The following is a 24,255-nucleotide window of genomic DNA, read 5'->3' as shown; positions in this document are numbered from 1 at the left end:
AAAGAGGAGCCACGTGGCGCAAGTTTGCCATGTATGGCAGAAAAAGTGATATTCCGAGAATAGCTGGCGACCAACCAAAAAATTGTTAATTTAATAGCATTTTTTTCCTTTTTTACAGTCTGTACAATCCTTCACAAAAATATATTGGAACAAATTCAGTTTTGTACAAAAACTTTTATCAAAAGAACATATCTCCACGTTAGGATTATACAAAAAGAATCCTAATTGTACGTTAGGATAAGCGAAGAAAAGAAGAAATAAAGGGTCTTGACAACGAAGCATGTAAGAACTGAAAAAACACAAGCACAATAACTTGCAATTTTGTTTAAATAGTCAGGCTTTCTTTCTTCTTTTTTACCACGAACAAGTTGCGCTTTAATAGCAAGGAAACAACTACTACAAGACCCTATTTCACGTTAGAATTCGATTGTAAAACAAGGCTTGAAGCAGACAATTTCACATCGGCCATTCAGACATTTTCGGGAAAGGGCAAAAATTAAAGAAAAAAAAAGAAGAAGAAAACACACATAAAATGAAAAAACTGTAAAAAACACTTAAGAAATTAGAGGAAAACCGCAAAATTCTTCCTCGTCTGGTTAAAAGTTTAGATTTAATAGAGATAAGCCAGAAGACCAGAGTCATACAAGGGTCATTCATATTTAATCTAAATTGAAATCAAGATTATTATAACTTTCTGCAGTGTCAACTTTGAGAAAAATATTCAAAACACCTTTTAATTAACAGACTTTAAACTCCAAATGTATTACAGAATGAAAAGTAACACTTTCATGACATGATAATTAATCATGATGGATGACATGAATTTTCATGTCATCCTTATCATGACAGGAAAACTCATCGGTGCTCCTAGGTGATCATATGACCGGTTCTGTGTGTTCATATCGAAGGATACGGTGTCACAAAAGTACTTGAGTAGACATGAAATATACTTAAACCACCAACATCTTTCATTTTTAGTCTAGAAGAGCAGTGAGAAATATGGGAGCCTCCAATCCGCTGAAAGTTTTCCATCTTCTTCTTTTTAATAAAACAGTCCTTAGTAACAAACTATAAGTAAGGAGCGACTCATGCTAATAGAAACCATAACTCTAAAGAAGGGGTTTTGATAGTAGTTATATAGGAAAAGAATCAGCTTTTTATGGCGATTCGAAATATGTAAATTAATGTTTAGTTGCTCGTGGTTTGTTATCAATTCTTGCTCGTAAATTGGTAAATTGATGCGCAAAAATGTTCCAGAAGTTAAGGAGGAGGCAACCCCTCATTTACAAGGTAATTTTTGTTTGATTTAAATTTAATCGTCGCTTTTTACTTTCATTTGGAAAAATCTTTTTCTCGAATATTCAAAAACTTCGATTCCATTATTGAACACAAGACGCATTAATTCCCTACCATAAACATTCTTTTAAACTACACCCATCTTTACGAACTAAAACATATTCAATGTTACTGCATTGGAGAGTTTATTTTTCTGAAAAGCCAAAGCATGCATACGAAAAATTGCTTTATAAATATTGCTTTCAGTTTGTTTAGAAAACAAAATTTATTTTAATTTCCTATGTTGCAACTGTCAAATGCAGTTTCTAAATAACTTAAAATTCCATGATTTTTCTAGAAAGGAAAAATTACGAACAAAATTAATTTAGAAGTGCAATCAAGCTTATTCCTTTTTTTGCTGTAAGACGTGCATTGATTACAAAAGAACTGAATATTCTCTTTTCCTCTACTACCTCAATTTTTCTTCTATGTTAGAAGAGTTAATACCTCCGAATTAATCAAAAGACTTGGACAAAATTCAAAACAAAAATATTCTGGGAAATTGTTTGAAGGGTTCGAGACGCGATTCGATTATGGATATCAACCTCCGGCATTACTCTATGATGTTTGCCTGCTTTAATTTACACACTGAAAGACAGCAGACAAAAGGCTGCCAAGACAGTACGTCAGTGAGATTTGGACCACAGCAATCACCCCAAAACGATGGCTTTCTGATTCGAAAGAGCTGAAAGAATGTCGAGACAGCGTTGGGATCTTGCGGTTGACCAGAACCTTCCTCGTAGCAGTGCCATGTGAATGGAACATGTTCATGATTAATTATTAATTTCTTTTATAGAATACAAAGTTCTCCAGTCATACTTTCGTAATTAATCACTAATTTTTCTTATTTGAATGCAAAGTGGATTTCTTTGATTTAACCTTTCCAATATCGCAAAAAACGTAAACGGCGATCTCAGTTCAAAAGGGTATCAAACTTTGGTTTCATTTTCATCAGTCAATGGTAACGTCAAACGTCCAGTATGGTTATCGTTACCAAAACTATGCCAATCTTTGTTCAATATTTTTTGCCACTCAAAATCACAGGCCAATGTTCTGGGCATGGCTTTGTCTTTGTTGATCTCACGGATACCATCGAAATTAGTGTAAATCCAGCCCTACGCAAAATTTGACGCTAAAATGGTGCTTAATGTCGACGCAGCCCCTGAACATATATCCACTTTGTACGACATAGAAACAATCCAACCAATAGGTATATTAATCTGACGAGAGAAGAATTTTGACACTTTAAATGTGCTTAAATTATTTTATTAAAACCCAGATTTCCATGAAAGATCAGAATTGAAGTGGACCTACAACAAATGTTCAAAAGTAGGCATACTCTTGTTTGTTTAAACTATTTTTATACATTATAATATAGTCAGGATAGCGCTGGTAGGCAGAAAAAAGTCAAGATAAAAAAAAAAAAAAAAAAAAAAAAAAAAAACTTGGCGGTGTTGCTGTGTAACAAGAGAAGGCGTTGCTTGTTTTGTTATTTTAGTTCTCAGAGGCGAACCTGAGTTTCCTTTCGGTCTCCCATACTCTTTTGCCCCAGGAACTTGGAAGTAACTGAAAGCATGGTTACTGTGTTTTCTCTGATTATACTCACCCCAATGGCGATAAAAGTTATCCCAAAACGGCTGAATCTCATTTACCAAATTCAATTGCTGGAACGTAGCAAAACCTGTTAACACTGGATGACGGGCTTTTCCTAGCTCACATCAAACCATAATCCTCCACTCTTTCCCTGTTTATTGTTATTGGGTTTATTGGGTGTTTATTGGGCAAACTGTGCATGCTTGACATAGTGTTCAGTATATCAAAAATCAAATTGCATGTCTGATTCACCGAGTATAATATTAAGAGTGCTGATGCCTTCTGCCCTTTAATCCCTATAAAATCTTAGTAGAACTGCTACTACTAGTCAAAACTCATTGTACTACCAAACAACCTGAGGTCAGCAGAACTGTTCAGATTTCTTCACAAGCATCCTCAGTTCAGAGCATCACTCTTTAATCGGACTCCTTTCAGAGCACCACTCGACAGGAAAATCCAACTCGATTGAAATGCTTTTTCATGATCTCTTCCGACCACCCATTCGAGGAAACCCTGCTTTTTGTTTTGGGCTCAAAATGGCCTGAGTTTGACAACATTTAATTCTTCGTGCGTAAGGTGTGATGCTTCTTCGTAGTAACCATCTTCTTCTTATTCGGATTTATATGGAGTCGCTTTCACACACTCTTATCAATGAAATCGAACTCCGAGCCCTACAGTGTGTTGCTTCAGCTAGGTTTAGACTCTGGGTTCCATATTACTAAGCTGAAATCAAACCCAATGCGCTTCTAGAATACCGTAGCATCCACTTCCCATATATTGGTAAGCAATCTTACCTATGTAAGTGAAACTAAAGGAGGCCCTAGACGGTCTATCATTTTGATTAAAAGTTTCCGTCAGTCGATTAACTCAAGCATGATTGACTGTCTATGAACCTGTTTGACGTTTGGGCCAAGCGTCGATGGTGATTGATAGAAATTTTGGATGACTCAATCATTTTGATCAAAAGCAGTGTGTTAGATTAGCTTAGATCGAGATTGAAGGGTGGATTGAAGATTAATTGAAGCACACCTCAATGGATTGACGGAAACTTTTGATCAGAATGATTGACCGTCAAGGGCCTCCTTAAGACCAGTTAGATAGACCGAACGCTAGATTGGCTTTAGTCAGGGGTAAAGATTCTACTAAATTTTTAATAAACATCACTAAAAAAACTGTAAGATTCTTTTCGCACCGTATTCGAAATACTTAAGTTTTCAAATGTGAATCAACGTACACAGTTTTTCTTTTTAAATCCTTGTAGGTCAAACGCGTCACAATCTCTAAAGATGAGTAAAAATATGCTAAATGCTAAAATTTTTATAGACGTAGCAATATAGTTCCTTGTTATGAGACTCGTTCGCGAAGGTTCAATAGTTCTTTGTTAGAAGTTAATTAGAAAAGAAAACCTCGTTTAAAATGCTGATCGTGGAACTCATTTTCTTGGCGGTTCCTTTTAAGGTAAGGTGCGGCTTTTTTGTAGAAACAAGTTTTTTGACAGACTAGTAAAAAGAAACTCTGGACCAGCTTTTGTTTTTTCCTCTACGGAAAGACTTTGCTATACTTCTGATGTATATCAACAAGATAACCAGGGAACTTTCGATGACATTTTCTTCCTATGTTACCTTTTTGATCGTAGCTATGTTACCTTTTTCATTTTCTTTAATTTTCTTTTATAAACGATTGATGGAATAGGGTTTAGTACAGCCAACCCAATTGTAGCAAATTCAGAGCATACTAAAAAAGTACCGTGTTCAAGGTCTAAAAATAACACTAAGCGAACAAAATATAATAAGCTTAGATGGTGTTCAGATAGTTCTTAAAGTACAAAATACACAAAAAAGTAACATCTTTTAGGGCAATAACAAATTATCGTCAGTGTTGCCACTTTGAACCGTGTGTTGCCACTTTCGTTCGTAAAAGCTATGCATTAACGATCTGTTAATCATAGGCAGCGCGCTAGGGCTGCCTAAGTAAAGAACGATGTGGCCACAATGTGTTTTTTTTCCTTCTTTCTTCGACAGGCACTTCGTATTGAAGGAGTTGTCGTAGAAACTTCGAAAAGGGCTCATTCGATTGGACATTGGGATGGCTAGTGCCCTTTTTAATAGTCGAAAGTGATTGGAGGGCACCTAGCCCCCCCCCGGCCCATCCTTCCCCCCAACACAGCCAATCAAAATTTTGAGGTAGCCATTTTGTTCAGCGTAGTTGATTTCCAGATAGAAAATAAATTTTTGAGGAGGACACTACCCCTCAACCCTCAGGGCAACGATTATAAGTTATGCCCTGGGGGTATATAAGGTTTTTATTGAATTCTTTGTCGTATAAACTTGAAAAAATACTCATTCGATTTTAAGTTCAAAAGAATAGTAAAATTTTTAACAATCAAAAGTGATTTGAGGGTAACTAACCCCCCTCTCACGCCCACCTTTTCCATTGATTTGGCGTCGAGAAATAGACAGTAACGTTGACTTTGAGCAGAAACTGCGTATTTTCAGACCGTCTTTAAAAAACGTCTTTATTTTCTTCAAAGAATATTCTTCTTCGGAAATTCCTTTTAAATTATTGAGAGATCAACAACTGTAGGGTTTGATCAATGGCGAACAAAAAAAAAGTTGATTTGTCGGCCAAGCTGACAATTGGTTAATGCAACCCTTCACGCTGCCCAAGCAACGTCAATCTAGGTGAAACTAGGAATTTTCTATATTCGTACTGTTTCATAACCGCAGCAACTACCACCAAAACTGAGGTAACTAAACCTTTTTTTAGATTGTCAAGTACGACGAGAACGAACTCACAATAGACACAGAATATGTGTATTCCACAAATTTCACTTTGGAAAAAAATAGTCAAGCTTTACAATACTCAGAGTTGTAGCGGCAAAAATTAGAGAGTCCGCGATGACAATTTTCCAAAACTATTAAGTTACCTAGATGAGTTATACCCAAAATTTAGCTCTGAATAAAGTCTTAAATACCGAATCAAAATAGAAGTAATAATACCAGTTCTCATTCACTGATTGAAGGAGAAATTCTCCCTAAATTTCTAGTTCTCACATTTAGCTACTAATTAAGCGAGCAAGAAAGAATTTCAGTTCGCAAGCAAGAATTTCCTGTTATTATTTGTTTTCTCTCTTTTTTTCCGGATCAAGTTTTATAGAATTTGCTCGTTTATTGTCACGCCAAAAGTATATCTGATTAAAAAAAAAGAAAACATCAGTTCTTCGAAAATCCAGTGCAAATGTCCTCATACGGATGCTATTTACTGAAGTATTAATAAAGAAAGCTTTTCTTTTCTTTTCGTTTTGTTCCTCTTTTTTTTTAAACCTGTCTACCTTTTTATGATGTTTTTCACTTTCATTTTACATTCTACAGTTTTTCGTTTTTAATAGGAGTAAATAAGTGGAAAGCAAATTAGTGATAATACTGACTTTTCAAACCAAGTTCCACTATTTAAGTTCTTTGTTTCAGTGACCCGAGTGTAACTTACAGAAATTCCGCAAATGTTGGGTTTGTTAATCGACTATATATATCGACTAAATAGTAAGTGACTATGGTGACACTCAGGCCTTATTGTAACCATCCTGCAAAATCATTAAATTTTAAATACGCACAGAAATTTTAATAATGAGAGTGGATCTGATTTGAAATAAATCCGAGTAGGTAACAGTACTTACAGATGTTATCAAGACACCACTCAGCACAAAAACCAACATGGTGCTTCAAAAGTTCCTTCTCGCGTCTCCACTTTTCCAACGATACAAGAGGGTTTAATACAATCACATTTAATCTTCTTTTGATCGCTATCATGTTATCACCTGCAAGAAATTTTTTTTTATCAAAACGTCTTGAAAAGATAGAGCTATCATGGGATACACAAGGCTTTTTGGAACCAAAACAGGTTAGCAACAAATATCATTGACCCTCGAAACCCATTTAAGCATTATACATTTAAATTTGCGAATAACCTGAATCAATGACATTTTAATTTGCAAAAACCTGCGTCATTGACATTTAAATTTGCAAAAATCTACGGGATTGACAAGGTCGTTTGATAGATTTAAATTTACGTAAACATTGGGCCAGCGTCTTGGAGAATGCCCTGGGGGCTTGGCATGGCTACAGGTACGTCCCCTATGTGTGTTGCAGTAGCACCTATGGCCCTGGGGGAGCACATGAGTAGTTTATGGTTTATTAAACCGGAAGCAATTAATCACAAAAGTGACCGAACATCAATATCCACCACACATATACTATTAACTTCTGAGGCAAAATCCAAATATCTCTTATTTCCTTAATTACAAATTACTGATCAAAGTTAGTAGCATTATAAAGTTTGCCTAATCTTATAATTAGGGGAAAAACAGTTCCAAAGCAGGTTGCGGTCTCCACTGAATTTTGTCAAATTTCACAACTAAGGATATCCATAAGTAGAGGTTTCAGGCCTCTGCCTCCTAGAACAGGGAATTTGGTATTGTTCCTGAAAGATATAGTCACAGATACGTGCTTTTATGTATATCTTGAGCGGTTACGTAAGGAAATCACAAGTAAAAAAAAATTAGCTCATTCAACCAGCAATTTAAAGCTCTAGTGCCTTTTTTAAGCAACAAAAGAGACTGCACCACAGTAAACACCGGCGGATCTAGAGGAAAATCTTGGGGGGGGGGGCGCCGGACACAGGGCGCCAAAAACTGATTATACAGGACTAATTTGATAGCTCTTTATTTATATGAAAACACTGCCAAATATGCTCATAAAGGTAAAACGTAGCAAAAGAAAATAAAAACAGTACCACACTACACAACTAAACTCAATCGGCGAGCTTTTCTGAGAGCGAACATATCGATAGCATCGTCTGTTTTCGGCAGTTCGTCTCTGTAAGTCTGCATGAGTAGTAGAGCCTCCAACCTCTCTTCAGTCATCGTGCTTCGTATTGATGAACATGTCCTGTCAACCTTTGAAAACATTCGTTCTGCTTCACAGGTTGACACAGGAAGCGTCACGAGAATTGTCAACAATGCGAAGATGTTGGGAAATACATTTTCCTGACAACTGTTCAGCGCTGAAATAGCTGTTTTCGGTTTTTGCAAGGTTTCCTTAGACCAATACTTGTTCCAAATCTCGAACTCGGTTTTAAGGTCTATCTCCGTACCCACGAGCAGCTCCTTGTACTTTTCGTACCCTGGCTGAACGTCCTCCCAGCGTTTGCCATTAACCACAGCCGGGATCAAAGCTGAAAGTTTTGCAGCATTCGTAAAATGGCAGCTGAACCGCTCCGTAAAATCAAGGAGCATGGCGTCCAGGGCTGGAATAAATGCCACCATCCTATAATGACTTTCTGGATCCATCTTGGGTACCCCTGCCCGGTATGTAGAACGTGAAGCTATGCGTGGCTGCGTTACCTTGATGGTAGCATCAATCTTATCGGCCATTTTCAGAAGATCTTCGTAAAGCAGTCTGAATTTGGTTTCGGCATGTGATCGCATATCTTCCAGCATTGCCTTCACGCTGCTAATGAGGGACAAGGCTCTCACGAGGTCACCATCCTTCTGTTGTAGTGACTCGGCCAAAGGTTTCATGATCGACGAAAACGAATTCAGGCAAACCAGTCCTACGAGTGTATCTGATTTTTCAATGCAGGATCGTAATGCATAAGCTCTGCTACTTGCCTCTCGATCGTGCCATCCTTCCATCTCCTGCAGAGCAGAAACGATCGACGGAAGGGAGTCCCAAAACCTGCTGATTGCTTCGTGTCTCTCTACAAATCTCGTGGTACAAAGACTGACGAGTGTCTCTGTTTTAGCTTTGTCCGCGATAAGATGCTTTTTAGAAGTCTTGTTCTCTTGGCACTTGAGCTGAAGTGAGAAATTGTGTCTCGAACAACGTCTTGGGCATTGCGCAGAATGGGAACTGAAACTATCTTTGAACATGAGAGATTTGTGGCATGGCTCACACAGTGGAAGTAATCTGCCAGTTCACACTGGCGTTTAACTTCAGCAGCAGCACCATTTGTCAAGCTTGCCATGCTAGCAGCTTTGTCGTATCCTTGACCAACGCACTTTGACAAATCCAGATTTGACTTCCTGACCTCACTCAACAGCAGCTTCCCGAGGCTCTTGCCGTCTAGCTTCTCTTCGATGCTTCTACCGTCGTCACTTTCCTCATCTCCAACGAGTCTTGACAGGGTTTGAAAGGCATCGACAACTGCAAAAGGATCTTCTCGAATCACGTATCCCTGCTCGGTTTTACACACATAACGACAAACAATGACCATCAGCTCCCTGGTCTGCCTGTCTGTTGACTCGTCCGCAAGAAGACACCAAACCGTTGCTTTGTTTGCTTTTCTCACTACTTCGGTTTTTATCATTTCCCCAATTGTTCCAATCAGTTCATTCTGGATCTGTTTACTCGTATATTTGGCGTTGCTCGGTGCATTTTCAAGTAAATTTTTAAGTTGTGAGTCTCCACTCTGAATCCGATACCGAAGTAGGTGGCGGAAAGTCCCGTCGTTTACTGCTGTAATGACATCAGAGTCTTGGATATCAAGTTTGCCATCATCACGGTGGCCACGAAGGGGGATATTCTGTGCCCCGCAAAGCTTGACAGTTTCAACAACGCTTCTCAAGAGTGCACGGTTCTGCTGTATTTGCTTGACCCTTTCACAGTCCAGAGCATTCCTGATATCTTGATCTTGACTACCGCGCTGAAACGTTGTTAGCAGCGCGGCAGCTTTTCCTGGCAGTGTTTGTGAAACTGTGCTTCAGCATGGTTTGTCAGCGCACCATCTTTCCCGGTAAGTTTCGAATAGTCTTTTAGCGGTTTTAAGACCAACTTTCCCATTTTTTGCCCTCCGCCGCCTCCAGATAAAGCCGACCATCCTCCTCCGCTTTCATTGGTCCTCATCAAAACACAAACACTGCACCAAAGGCCTTCGTGGTCTGGATGACGACTCACTGCGAGCCAAGGATACCGGTCAAGATGTTCGGTATTCAAGCGACGCTTGACTTCGCCACCTTTTCTCTTTTGTGTCGAGACTGGAAGATCAGATTGGTTCTTCGGCTTCCACCTTTCGTTCATAAAAAACATAATTTCGCCAGAAGACAACTGATTTCACTCTTTCAGCGCTACTGCAATACCAAAGTCATTCGACGGCGTGAAGTCAGTTTCAGGCGAAAAAATAGCGCTTTGATTATGCTGCGGGTGCGGGGACTGTGAAATCAGTGTTGGGTTATGTACCACCAAGGTTTGAGTACTGCTTCTTGATCCTTCAGTCAGCTGATCAGTGTGTGTCGTTTCGCCGAAGTTTGTTATGAAGGCCGTCTGTGAAGTGGACGGAGTTGTTGGTGACAGTTCGTTCTCCTGGCTGAATGCGTTTTTGTGCATTCCGACCGTCGACTCAGAGTGGGCATCAGAAGTTGCCGTCGTCTCAACATCTAACAAAAAAGTTTCTCTTTTAAAGTTTGCACAAGACATTTATTGTAAACGTATATACACTTTGTATAATGGCTTGCTTTAGTAGATTTAACTCTCAACATGGTGAAGGCAGAATTGGAACTAAATTTGAAAATAAACTGAATCAGCAACATTAACTTTAAACTCCCCCAACAATCTTGAACTTTCATACCCCAAAACTATTTCTAGGAAACCCGGACTTTAAAATAAAATACCACCCTAAACATCACTAATTTAATTTGCAACCCCAAGAACCGATCCTCGACATATGCTAACAAATATTTTTCAAGAGCTGAAACCCGAAACAATTATCACCGAACTTTACAAGGCTAAAGAGAGAGCTTTAACTGCAAGAATTTGAAAGATAATTTCAGAGCTGACACAGTGTGTCGGTAAAAATACTGCTTTAAGCCAATATCATAACCGTCAGGCGAGACGAGTGGGCTGGTAAATATCAGGTCAAACGCTTCGGACAAATTGCATACGAAGAACACTGTACAAGAGGGACCGTATGCAATATATAACAACAAAAGCAGCTGGTACGCGATGAAGCTTGACGAATGAGCCTTATCAGGAAAGCTATCCGACAATGGGCTAAAGCTAGAATTTAGAAGTGTTGATACCCACTTTAAACGACACTCCTTCCTTATTGTTCTATCTTTAAAAGCTTACCTTTAATCTGATCTTTCTTGGCAAAATAATCAGAGATGTCCCTCGATCCTTTACGGCTTTCCGCCATCATTCTTTGTTTCTTCTCTGTTCTAACACACGGAGCAAAAATACTCCGAAGGCAGTGGCAGGGTCGCTCGCGCCTAGCCTCCCGCCGGTTGGATCTAACCACCCACGCAACTCCCCAAAGACATGCGTTTCTCGTAAGCATTCACAAAATGTTTTGCTCGTTTAGCACGTCCCAAAAATAAACCCAATAATCATGATTCGTGCAGTGTCGGATTTGAACTTTAGATAATGTGATAAAAAGAAAGTTAAAAATGACGGCGTATCCGATTTTTTTTTTTAGCGTCGGCCTTAGTTGAATCATTAGCAAAAAAGGGTCGTTTGCACGATGGATGAGAGGGCGCCAGAAAATCTTGGGGGGGGGGGGGGGCCCCCCCCCCCCTGGATCCGCCGCTGACAGTAAAGTGCATTTTCCAACAACTCTGTGCCACAAAACATTTGGCACGAATTGAGCCAGAACGAAGTCGAGCAGAAACTCGGAAATAGCAAAAAGTTTTCAGATCGAGCAATGTCAGATCAAAAAAAAACCCTCAGCTAAGTTTCTCAGAACACACTACTGCGTGGTTGCGTATTCGTCCCTAAACAAACCAAAATTCGTTAAGCAGCCTACAAATATAATTGTAGGCTGATTTATAAGGAAATTCACTGGTCACGTGTCGTAAGTAATAGCTAGTGATACACATTTTCAACTGTACAAGAAGTGATCGAAACCAGGAAATAATAATCTATAATATGGACACCAAAGATTCAGTTGTTTCAACATAGTCGAAAAAAATTCCAAATCTTGATGCAAACTTATGAAGTTGGTTGTTGAAACCTTCGGTTCCTTTTCTCAGATAAATGTCCTTCCTTGTTTCTTTTCTTTTGGGTTCAGAAATTATTGTCTTTCCCTTGTGTGGTAATTATTAATTTTCTCTTACTAATTGTTAGACCATTTTCTTTCTTTAACAGCGTAGGCCGTTAAAACTACGAGGTTTTAATTGCGCAGTTTACGGGTGACTCACCATAGCTAAAGTCACTTTCAGAAAACAAATTTGGTCCAAATTGTCGAGGGGTGAAAAGGGGCATAAAGTTGATTCATTCGAAGTAAGGTGGTAACCGGTAAGGATTTGGATTGGCTGGAAAAATGTGTCTGCCGCCCACTGTATACACGTGGCTGAACCGTCTAGGAGAAAAATTATTATTTTATTGATCAGTTCAGTTTTGAGTTCTTGTAAATACGTGAAAGCGAATACAGTAAGAAACCTTGTCTTTATAATCTTTGATTTTTTTAGCCTAGGTGGAGTCCGGCAACCTAAAGAAGGGTTGAGATTATATTACTTGTAGTAGGAAGAGTTGCGAGACATACCGCCATTTGTTATATCAACATGGGGTCCGTTACCGTCCAAGGAGATAGCTAGAAATATTAGTGGTAACCAGGGTTGGGTACCCTTGGTCTAGAGTTTGGCCGTTTGACCGTTCGTTCACGTTATCATACCCTGGAGCAGGGTATACCGTAATTGGGTATTAACATACTCTATAATTTACGGAACAGTAGTGGTAACCGCGAGTATACCATTACAATATTTGGCGCCAGCGAGGCTTCCCCTCCAGTAAGTAGTGTAGCACCATTTGAACGCATGAAGTTTTATAGATATTAATTAAAAAAAAAACTTTCAGAAAAATAAGTTTTTCAAAGAAAAGTAAAGGCCATTTTAAACTTAAGCTCAGCAGATACAAATACATTTTAAAATTCAAACTCAAAACGACCTGAAATTACTATTAAAGAATAAATGAAACACAAAACCAAGAGAAATTAAATAAACAATCATAGCAAAAACATACAAGAAGTAATAATATAAATGAATAAGTAGTTTTTAAAGCGATTAATGCTTAGATTGAACATGAATATCAAGCTTAAAACAAAAAAATATTTTCCTATTGAAGTATAAATAAAACTTAAAACGAGCAGAAATTAAATGAACAATCAATGCAAACAAACATACAATAGATATTAATGTAAATTAATACATAAATCTTAAAACGAGTGCAACTTAAATTCAATATCCAAATCGAGGTTGAAACAAAAAAAAATCACTACAAACAAGAGTTTGGGTATGACCGTCTTCTCTCACTGTAAAAGTCTAAAACCTATTGCGTCATTGGCCCTTTACTGAAAACCAATTTTATGACAAATAATTTCTGTCGTACTTAGTATTGAAAATAAACATTAAAATTATAGTAACATTTTGAACTGATGAGCTTTCAGTAATTAATATCATTATACATCAAATATTCAGTTTAATTTTTTAGCTCTTTTTAAAGTTGATAAAGACGAATATAGTTTCCCTACAAACGATACTGCCTCCTTTCCTAACTGTAAATAAAAACCAAAATCCTACTGCGTCATTGGCGCTTAACTGAAAACGGATTATATTACAAATATTTTCTTTTCCAGTTTTTATAGCATCGAAAATAAAAATACAATTACAGTGAAATAAATTCTTGAACTGATGGATCTTTCAACAATTAATATCATTATGCATCAAATATTCAATTTGTTGTTGTTTATACTTTCCAAGACTGTTCAAGGCGCATATAGTTTTCAGTAAAGCCCCAATGACGCAGTAGTTTTTAGACTTTCACAGTGAGAGAAGGAAGTCATACCCAAACTCTTTTTTGTGGTGATTTTTGTTCGTTTCAAGCTTGATTTGTATATTCTATTTAAGTTTTACTCGTTTTAAGATTTATTTATTAATTTACATTAATATCTATTGTATGTTTGTTTGCATTGATTGTGTATTTAATTTCTGTTCGTTCTAAGTTTCATTTATACTTCAATAGTAAAATTTTTGTTTTTCGTTTTGAGCTTGATTTTCATATTCAATCGAAGCATTGCTCGCTTTAAGATCTATTTATTCATTTATATTATTACTTGTTGTATATTTTTGCTATGATTGTTTATTTAATTTCTGTTCGTTTTGGGTTTCATTTATTCTTTAATAGTAATTTCTGGTCGTTTTGAGGTTGAATTTTAAAATGTATTTGTATCTGCTGAGCTTAATTTTAAAATGGCCTTTACTTTTCTTTGTAAAAACTTATTTTTCGGAAAGTTTTTTTTTTATTTATTTTTGTTCGTTTTTGATATCCAAAAAATTTTAGTTTTAAAAACTTCCTTATTTCAAAATCAAACTTAAAAAAAAAATCAAATATTCATCAAAGTATCAAAACTGGCATCAAAGTAACAATATCAAAGTGAAAAAATGGGTTTGTGTCAACCTCGGAGTTTTTATTACCTGATGTTTGAACTATTTTTAACAAAATTGCTATCTCAAAATTTTAATCGGATGAGTTTGGGTAAAAAGGGCGTGGGGGGACTAGATTAAGCTTCAGTCTCTTTTGACTCCTTAAAAGTGAAACAAAACTTCCTATGTTCAATCAAATGAGCCCTCTCTGAAGTTTATACGAGTATCCCTTCTATACGAACCATATATATCCCCAGAAAATAACTTACAACGTCTATCCCTGGGCCCTGGGGGGTTGAGTCGACCCTGGAGTTTTAATGCCTGATGGTTGAATTATTTTTAACAAAATAGTCACCTGAAATTTTTATCAGATGGTTTTATCTATCCAATACACCCAAAGGCGAAGAGGGCGGGAGGGGCTATTTGCCCATTGATCTTTTTTCACTCTGAGAAAATTAACTACAGCTTTTAATTTCCATTTAAATGAACCCTCTCTGAAGTTTATACGAGCATACCTTCCACAAGAACCATATATGCGCCCAAAGCAATACTTACAACGCCTGCCCCGGCCCTGGGGGGGGGGGTGTCGACACAGGAGTTTTTATTAACTGACCTTTGAACTATTTTTAATAAAATGGCCATACATAAAGGATTTTTTGTTATTTGATATTCGAACAGTTTTTACCAATTTAATCGGCTCAAATTTTTTATCAGGCTCATGTGGGGAAAAAGGATTTGGGGGGCTATTTACTCTCCGGACCTTTTTGATTCTTAAAAGGGCACTAGTACACTCGATATCTCTTTGAATTAGCTCCCTTTAAAAGTCATGTGGCAATCTTCTGCATGTGAAGTGCCTCTGGGAAAAAAATAAATGGATTGTGGGGGGAGGCTATCTATCCCCCGATCATTTTGACACTTACAAAGGTAATTACAACTTTCAATTTCAAATCAAATGAGCCTTCTAGGAAGTTTATAGAAGCATCCCTTCCATAACAACCCTATATACCCCCAACGCATAAATTACAACGCCTACCCCCGGGCCCTGGGGGGCTGTGTCAACACCGGAGTTTTTTTCTATCATAACTTGAACTATTTTTACCAAAAAGTCTATCTCAAAATTTTTATCTGATGCATTTAGAGCGTGGAGGAGGGGGGGGGGCGAGTTGCCCTCCGAACTCTTTTGACTCTTAAAAAGTGAACCAGAACTTTCAAATCAAATGATCCCTCTCCGAAGTTTATACGAGCATCCTTTCTATAAGAACTATATATGCCCCTAGAGCATTACTGATAACACCTGCCTCCGGGCCCTGGCGGGTTCGGTTTGACACAGGATTTTTTCTTATCTGACCTTTGAACTATTTTTAATGAAATGGCTATTATAAAAATTTTATCCGATGGGCTTGGGGTAAAAAGGATGTGTGTGTGTGGGGGGGGGGCTAGTTGCCCTCGGATGTCTTTTGACTCTTAAAAATGAACTAGAACTTTCAATTTCCAATCAAATGAACCCCCTCTGAAGTTTATACGAGAATATCTTCCATAAGAACTATATACGCCCCCAGGACAACACTTACAACGCCTATCCCCCGGGCTCTGAGGGAACGTTTTTGTTATCTAGTTTTTGAACAATTTCCAAAACAGCGGAAGGGTGTGGGGAAAAAAGAGCGTGGAGGGGAGGGGGCTAGTTTAACTCTCTTGACTCTTAAAAAGTGAACTAGTCCTTTAAATTTCCAATCAACTGAGACATCTCTGAAGTTTATGCGAGCATCCCTTTCGTAAGAACAATATATGACCTTAGGCCATAACTTACAACGCCTGCCCCTGTGCCCTGGGGGGTTCTATTAACACCGGATTTTTCTTATCCGATCTTTGAAATATTTTAAACAAAATGTATATCTCAAATTTTTCATCAGATGAGTTTTGAAATAGAAGGCGAGGGGGGGGGGGGGCTAGCGGCCCTCGGTTCTCTTTTGACTATCAGAAAGTGAGCTTGAACTTTCAATAACCAATCCAATGAGCCCTCTCTGAAGTTTATACGAGCATCCCTTCCATACGAACAATATATGCCCCAGGGCATAACTTACAACGCCTGCCCCCGGACCCTGGGGGATTATGACGACACCTGAGTTTTTGTTATCTGACTTTTGAGAAATTTTTAACTTAATTTCTATCTCAAAATTTTTATTGGATTCTTTTGGGAAAAAGGGGCCTGGGGGGGGGGGGGGCTAGTTGCCCTCCAATATCTTTTGACTCTAAAAAACTTAACTGGAACTTTTAATTTCCAATCAAATGAGCCATCTCTGAATTTTTTACGAGCATCCCTTCAGTAAGAACCATATATTCCCCCAGGGCATAACTTACAACGCCTGCCATCGGGCCCTGGGGGGCTGTGTCGACCCCTGATTTTTCGTTATATGGTCTTTGAACTATTTTAAAAAAAAGCTATCTCAAAGTTCTTATCGAATGGATTTGAGAGAAAAAGGGCATGGAGGAGGAGGGCTAGGTACCCTCCAATCTCTTTTGACTCTTAAAAAGTGAAACAGAACTTTCAATTTCTAATCAAATGATCCCTCTTTGAAATTAATACGAGCATCCCTTCCATAAGACTCATATATGCCCCCAGGGCATAACTTACAACGCCGGCCCCCAGGCCCTTGTGGGTTGTGTCGACACCAAAATTTTTGTTATATGATCTTTGAACTATTTTTAACAAAATAGCTATCTTAAAATTTTTATTGGATGCATTTGGGAAAAAAAGGGTTGGGGGGGGGGAAGCTGGTTTCCTTCCGATGACTTTTGACGCTTAAAAAGTGAACTAGAACTTTAAATTTCAAATCTAATGAGCCCCTTATGAAGTTTATAAAAGCATTCCTTCCATAAGCACCATATATGCACCCGGGGCATAAATTGTACCTTTGCCCTGAAGACTGTGGGGGGAGTGTCCTGCTCAAACAAATAATGTCGAGAACTATCAACTACATTGAACGAAATGCCTATATCAAAATTTTTGATTGGTTGTACTTGGGAAAACGGTGGTCGTGGTAGGGGTGCCAATTGCCTTAGAATCACTTTCGACTATTAAAAAGGGAACTAGTCATTTAAATTTCCCATCGAATGAGCCCTTTCTGAAGTTTCTACGACAACGTTGTCTATAAAAAACGTTGTATGCCCCCAGGGCATAACTTACAACCCTTGTCCTGAGGGTTGTGGGGGAGTTGTCATCCTCAAAGACCTAATATCCAGAACTTAAAACTACGTCTAATAAAATGGCGTTCTCAAAGTTTCGATTGGATGTGTTTGGGAAAATGATGGGCGTTGGGGGGAGGGTTAGTTGCCCTCCAATCACTTTCGACTATTAAAAAGGGCACTAGCCCTTTGAATTTCCAATCAAATGAGCCTGTTTTGAAGTTTCTACGACAGCGGCTTCTATAAAAACCTTATTAGCCCCCAGGTCATAATTTAAAACCCTTGCCCTGAGGGTTGTGGGGGAGTGTCCTCCTCAAAAATATATTTTCTATCTGGAAATCAACTACGCTGAACAAAATGGCTATCTCAAAATTTTGATTGGATGTGTTTGGGGGAATGATGGGCGTGCTTTCCTTCCGATCACTTTCGACTATTAAAAAAGGCACTAGAACAATCGATTTCCAATCAAATGAGCCCCATTTGAAGTTTCTACGACGACCTCTTCCATATGAAGTGCCTCTGGGAAAAAAAAAAACAATAATAAAACATTGGAGCCGTATGGCCTTTACTATATGCAATGCCACAGCGTTGCTTCTGATACTAATCTTGGCTTAGGCTTAATTATTTGGAACTTACAAAGCTCTGACAAAGCACGCACAGGCCTATGTATGCAGGAGATGTAATATCTAGAAGGAGTGCGTGAATTAAAGATGCTATTCAAGGCCCGCTATTTACGGGTGCATTCCAGGTTGTATGCTGTTCTAACTTTACATTAATTATAGAGATTATTTGAAGTTGACTTCCACCTGGTAACTAAGTAACTAAGGGCTTATAAGAGCATAATCTTCAAAAGTTTCAATTGTATCCATCTTAATTACACTCTAATATTATTTTCAATATGTTTCAATATCGTAGCAATACCAATGATGACAATGTAGAGGATTTACCCCACTAAAGAGGCCCATTAACTGCTATTGCCCATTAACTACAAAAGTAAATCCAAAACTACTTTTCTTTCGTTCCAGCTACGACAGTATCATGTGGAACGAAAGAGTTAGTTTAAGTAGCCTTTTCAAACAGTTCGTGGTAACGAACTGTAAGTAAGAAGCGACCCGGCTCAATAGTTACCGAAATTCTAAAAAACGGAGTTTTGATACCAAAAGATACATTAAAAGAATCGAATTTTTATGCTGATTCCAAATATATAAATTTGTTTAGTCCAAATATAATAAAAATTAATTAGTTTAATGTTATCCATCAAAAGCTAAGCAACTGAGAAAATTTGCCTTATTTTCGAAAAAAGGGATAAACATCATAGAACTTTAATGAAAATCACACCATCAATTGAGCGTATCAGAGAATATTTTTTTTTCCCCAGGGGTGATCGTATCGATCTAGCAGTTCTATAATATCGCGAGAGGGCTTATTCAAACGGAAATTAAAGTTCTAGTGCCCATTTTAAGTGACCGAAAAAATTTGAGGGCAACGAAGCCCCCTCCCACGCTCATTTTTCTCCCGAAGTCATCCAATCAACATTTTGAGATAGCCATTTTTTTCAGCTTAGTCGAAAATCTTATATTTATATGTCTTTGAAGATAACTTAATGCCCCACAGTTCCCCGGGGAAGGGCTGCAAGTTATGAACTTTCCCGATTCTTTACATATAGTATTGATTAGTAGGAAGTATACAGACGATTTCAGGAGGGATTTTTATCTGGTGAGGGGGGGGGGGGTCAGAGGAGGAGGCTACGGGGGAAAATCTTTCCATGGAGGATGTTTCCTTGGGGGAAGAGACATTTCTATAAAGGGGGTGCCGGATTTCCCAGCATTATTTAAAAAACGATCAGAAATTAAATAAAAAAAAGATCAGAAATTAAATAAAAAAAGTTTTTTCAACTGAAAATAAGGAGCAACATTAAGACTTAAAACAAGCAGAAATTATTACATATGTGAGGGGATTCACCCCCAATACCTCGCTCTTTACGCTAAAGTTTTTTTTTAATACTTTTAAAAGAGCTGTTTATTCTAATTAACCGGCCTTTGTGATTCAGGGGTTTGTGATTCGAACAAAATTCGAACTTTAGCGTAAAGAGTGAGGTATAGACTAGGGGGGCGAACTCCCTAATATACGTAAAAAAAAATACGAATATAGAAGCTTGTTACGTAGGTTGATTCATAAGTTACGTCATAACATTCGTGATTCGTAAGTTAGCCAGAAAAAAAAATTAATCTGCAAATTTTGTTTTAATTATTCATGTATCAATCAAATTCAAAATCAAAGCTGCATAAACTCAAAAATGTTCAGAAATTAAAGAATTTTTTTTTTTAACTGAAAGTAAGGAGCAACAGAGTTTGACTCTGTTTCACAACTTTATTTTTTAATAAATTTTAATAAAACAATAAAAAAACTTTAGAGTAAAGAGCGAGGCGTCGAGGAGGGGACAGTCCCTTTCATATACGGAATAATTTCTGTGTTTTAAGTTTTAATGTCGCTCCTTACTTCAGTTAAAAAAACTTATTCACCCTATGTCAGTGTGGCTTAGTTAATTGAAAAATTTAGCAGGTAATTACAGAGTAGGGACTGATTATAAGATAAGCAATGGCAGTAGAAAGGGGGGGTGCTACTCCCATCCCTCACCCCTGCTGCCATCTACAATTTAGTTTAATGCTGATGGGGCACCAAATATGGGCATAGAGTCCCTAGGGAGATGGTTTTCTCACTGAGAATAAAAAAACAGGATTTTTCTCACTTGAAAAAACAGGAATTTTCTCACTTTTATGGATGTTTCTTGGACGGTTATGAGTGTTAGTAAATTTATTTGTTGTTTTTCATGGATGTCAACAGAAATTTATGTCTGTTTTATGGTTTTGTCAGTGAGAATGAAAAAAAACAACGACGAGTACAACAATTTATGGATGTTTTATGGTTTTTGTCAGTGAGAATGGAAAAACAGGATTTTTCTCAATTTGATGGATGTTTTCTGGATTATTGAGTCTAACGGGGACAGGGTCAATGACACTTCTTTCAAGATCTTGTTTTGTTGTTGTTGTTTGGCCAAGTGCACGCTCGGGGCGAATGTTAAAATCCAGGAATATGAAACAGGATCAAGGGTTTCCTTCTTAACCAATCAGAGACTCGGTTACATCCCCTTCTAGACCAATCAGAGGGCTGGTTACATATTAGCAGCGGAGGTTTGCAGAGAATATGAGGACAGGATTTTTGAAATAGTTTCTATTAGTCTGTGTATAGAATTCAAAGGAGTGAGAAGAACAGTTCGACTTTACTCATTTCGATATATATTTGTATGTTGATGATGATGACGAGTGGAATGTTTACCCTATTAGAAGTTGACAGTGGAGTTGATGGCAATAATACAAGAGCACCAAACATTGCGGTGGAAATCACGAGAGGATCACGGCTTTGTCTGGAATGGGATTAAGTATATGCAAGATATGTGATATCCTTGAGCAAATTTAAAATGGAGGATCAATTATGTTTCGCTGCAAAAGTTGATAGAGCACATGTGAATAGACTTCAATGTGCTTTAAGTGCATTGGTGAAACATATCGAAGACAATAAACTGTATCGCTAATTGTACATGCTTAGTATTATTGTTGTTGTTGTAATTATTCAATAAAATTGTTTCGAAATCGAAAATGTTCCCTTTCTTTTCTGGTTAGGTTAGGTTAGAGCTAACGAATCAGGGTCAATATACAGTGAATCCAAATGATTTACCAGCATTAGTGGTTCACGACAGTTGCCTATACAGGGAAGAAGAAGAAATCTAAAGTGATGATTTAAAGACATTGTTGTATATATATGCATTTTATCAATAAACAAATTTACAAACAATCTTCAAATATCTATTCTATTGTGATATCGATATTTATCACAGTTTTAATGTATACTATCTCAGGTTCAATTATTTGAACCTCGTCCTCCCCCACTGGCATAATATCTATGAGAGAGGGTATCTCCTGAGATTGAGTCACCTCCGCAAATAAATCCTCGCGCACTCGAAGTGTCGGTATTAGGTATTCGATCCGAAGACCCACTCCTCAAGAGATCCTCTGATCTACATGTGCAGAGAAGCTCTTCCTCCTCTTCAGGTGTAATCTCACTGGTGTTGATTTCATTACATGTAGCTAGAAGCTCCTCCTCCTTCTCGAGAGTGAGCCCTCACACATACCACACATCCTAAAAAAGATTGAGAACACTATGAAGGAAATATAAATTAAAATTTAAACAATTTTGTGTGAGAATGGTTCTTGGAAATTTTCAGCGGGTTTCAATTTCTGAAAAAAATTGCATTTTGATATCGTTTAATAATTTACTAAATTTTAAGGTTTTCTTTAGTTTCAAAAATGTTTTTGTCAGTGACCATGTTTTAATCATTCACAAACAATTCTGAAGAAAACCAGTTTCCACTGTTTATCGACGTTAAATTATTAAGAAGACTATTATTTCTTTGAAATATACATTTTACATTTTTAATTTTCATGTTTTTGATTTTATATTGACGAAGAATTTAAACACAACTTCAACTAGTTATTTTTTTTTTGTTCGGCATAGATGAAAGGTCAGTTCAGACCTCAGTTAAACTAAGAGATTACTTTCTGTAAACTTATTTCTAGTGATAAACTCGTTAGTGACAAAAACTTTTTTTCCACAAAAGAACATTTTTCAGCTAAAAGTAAAGAGCTGCTAGACTAAATAAAAAACAAGCAGAAATAATAACGAATAATTGTTCAAACCTAAATTTTCTGTAAACTTATGTATTATGATAAACGTGTTAGAGTGACAAGAACTTTTTTCCCATAAGAGGGCATTTTTCAACTAAAAGTAAAGAGCTGCTAGACTAAATAAAAGATGAGTAGAAATAATAATGAATAATTGTTCAAACTTAAATTTTCTGTAAAGTTATGTCTAGTGATAAACTTGTTAGTGACAAAAACTTTTTTCCACAAGAGAACATTTTTCAACTAAAAGTAAAGAGCTACTAGACTAAATCAAAGATGAGCAAAAATAATAACGAATAATTGTTCAAACTTAAATTTTCTGTAAACTTATGTCTAATGATAAACTTGTTAGTGACAAAAACTTTTTTCTACAAGAGGGTATTTTTCAACTAAAAGTAAAGAGCTGCTAGACTAAATCAAAGATGAGCAGAAATAATAACGAATAATTGTTCAAACTTAAATTTTCTGTAAACTTATGTATAGTGATAAACTTGTTAGAGTGACAAAAAATTTTTTTTTCCACAAGAGGGCATTTTTCAACTAAAAGTAAATAGCTACTAGACTAAATAAAAGATGAGTAGAAATAATAATGAATAATTGTTCAAACTTAAATTTTCTGTAAACTTATGTCTAGTGATAAACTTGCTAGAGTAACAAAAACTTTTTTTCACAAGAGGACATTTTTCAACTAAAAGTAAAGAGCTACTAGACTAAATAAAAAACGAGCAAAAATAATAACGAATAATTGTTCAAACTTAAATTTTCTGTAAACTTATGTCTATTGATAAACTTGTTAGAGTGACAAAAACTTTTTTTCCACAAGAGGACATTTTTCAACTAAAAGTAAAGAGCTGCTAGACTAAATAAAAAAAATCATGAATTTATACACAGTTTTAACTAGCTAGGGCTAAATTTGTTAACGATGGATCATTGAGGACATTTTTCAACTAAAAGTAAAGAGCTACTAGACTAAATCAATGATATGCAGAAATAATAACGAATAATTGCTCAAACTCAAATTTTCTGTAAACTTTTGTCTATTGATAAACTTGTTAGAGTTACAAAAACTTTTTTTTCACAAGAGGACATTTTTCAACTAAAAGTAAAGAGCTGCTAGACTAAATAAAAAAAATCATGAATTCATACACAGTTTTAACTAGCTAGGGCTAAATTTATTAACGATGGATCATTGAGGATATTTTTCAACTAAAAGTAAAGAGCTACTAGACTAAATCAAAGATGTGCAGAAATAATAACGAATAATTGTTCAAACTTAAATTTTCTGTAAACTTATATCTAATGATAAACTTGTTAGTGACAAAAACTTTTTTTCCATAAGAGGGCATTTTTCAAATAAAAGTAAAGAGCTGCTAGACTAAATAAAAAACGAGCAGAAATAATAACTAATAATAGTTCAAACCTCAATTCTATGTAAACTTATGTCTAATGATAAGCGTGATAGAGTGACAAAAACTTTTTTTTTCCACAAGAGGGCATTTTCAACTAAAAGTAAAGAGCTGCTAGACTAAATAAAAAAAAATCATGAATTTATGCACAGTTTTAACTAGCTAGGGCTAAATTTGTAAAAAAAATTCAAAATTAGGAAAGAAAACCAAATGTTCCTGTATTACCTAAGTAACACGACAAAAAATCAAGAGTTTGTGCAGTTTTAAATTATAATCACGAAAAAAAAATTGTCATGCTACAGTTGCGATGTGTGTGTATAATATACAAGTACCGGAATTGTTCATGGAGAGAGAACCGGATTACACGGTATTATTTAAAACGATAAGAAATTAAATTAAAAAAAAATCAACTGAAAGTAAGAAGCAACATCAAAGTTTATAAACGAACAGAAATTATTACCTATAAGAAAAGGGTCACCCCCCTCCTCAAGACATCGCTCTTTACACAACTTTTTTTAGAATTTAAAAACAAAGCTTATTATTATTAAAAATATTGAATAAAACTTTTTATTTGATTATCTGAAGCTTAGTT

At 36.6% G+C, this 24,255-nt stretch overlaps 1 protein-coding gene across 1 annotated transcript in view; it reads right to left on the bottom strand.

The window, feature by feature from the left end:
- The window catches only part of LOC148949264 (RING finger and SPRY domain-containing protein 1-like), a 314,716-nt gene that overhangs the window by 158,658 nt on the left and 131,803 nt on the right, over positions 1 to 24,255 (bottom strand). The window contains exon 6 of the mRNA XM_089092665.1: positions 6,602 to 6,742. Within this exon, the coding sequence (XP_088948791.1) occupies positions 6,602 to 6,742 (141 nt within the window). The remainder of the gene's footprint in view (positions 1 to 6,601; positions 6,743 to 24,255) is intronic.

Source organism: Artemia sp. Qi Xiang Cuo, chromosome 8 (assembly GCF_049724085.1).
Source record: "Artemia sp. Qi Xiang Cuo chromosome 8, ASM4972408v1, whole genome shotgun sequence".
Taxonomy (NCBI): Eukaryota; Metazoa; Arthropoda; class Branchiopoda; order Anostraca; family Artemiidae; genus Artemia; species Artemia sp. Qi Xiang Cuo.
The sequence above is the reverse complement of the archived record's forward strand: the minus strand, read 5'-3'. Positions and strand labels throughout refer to the sequence as shown.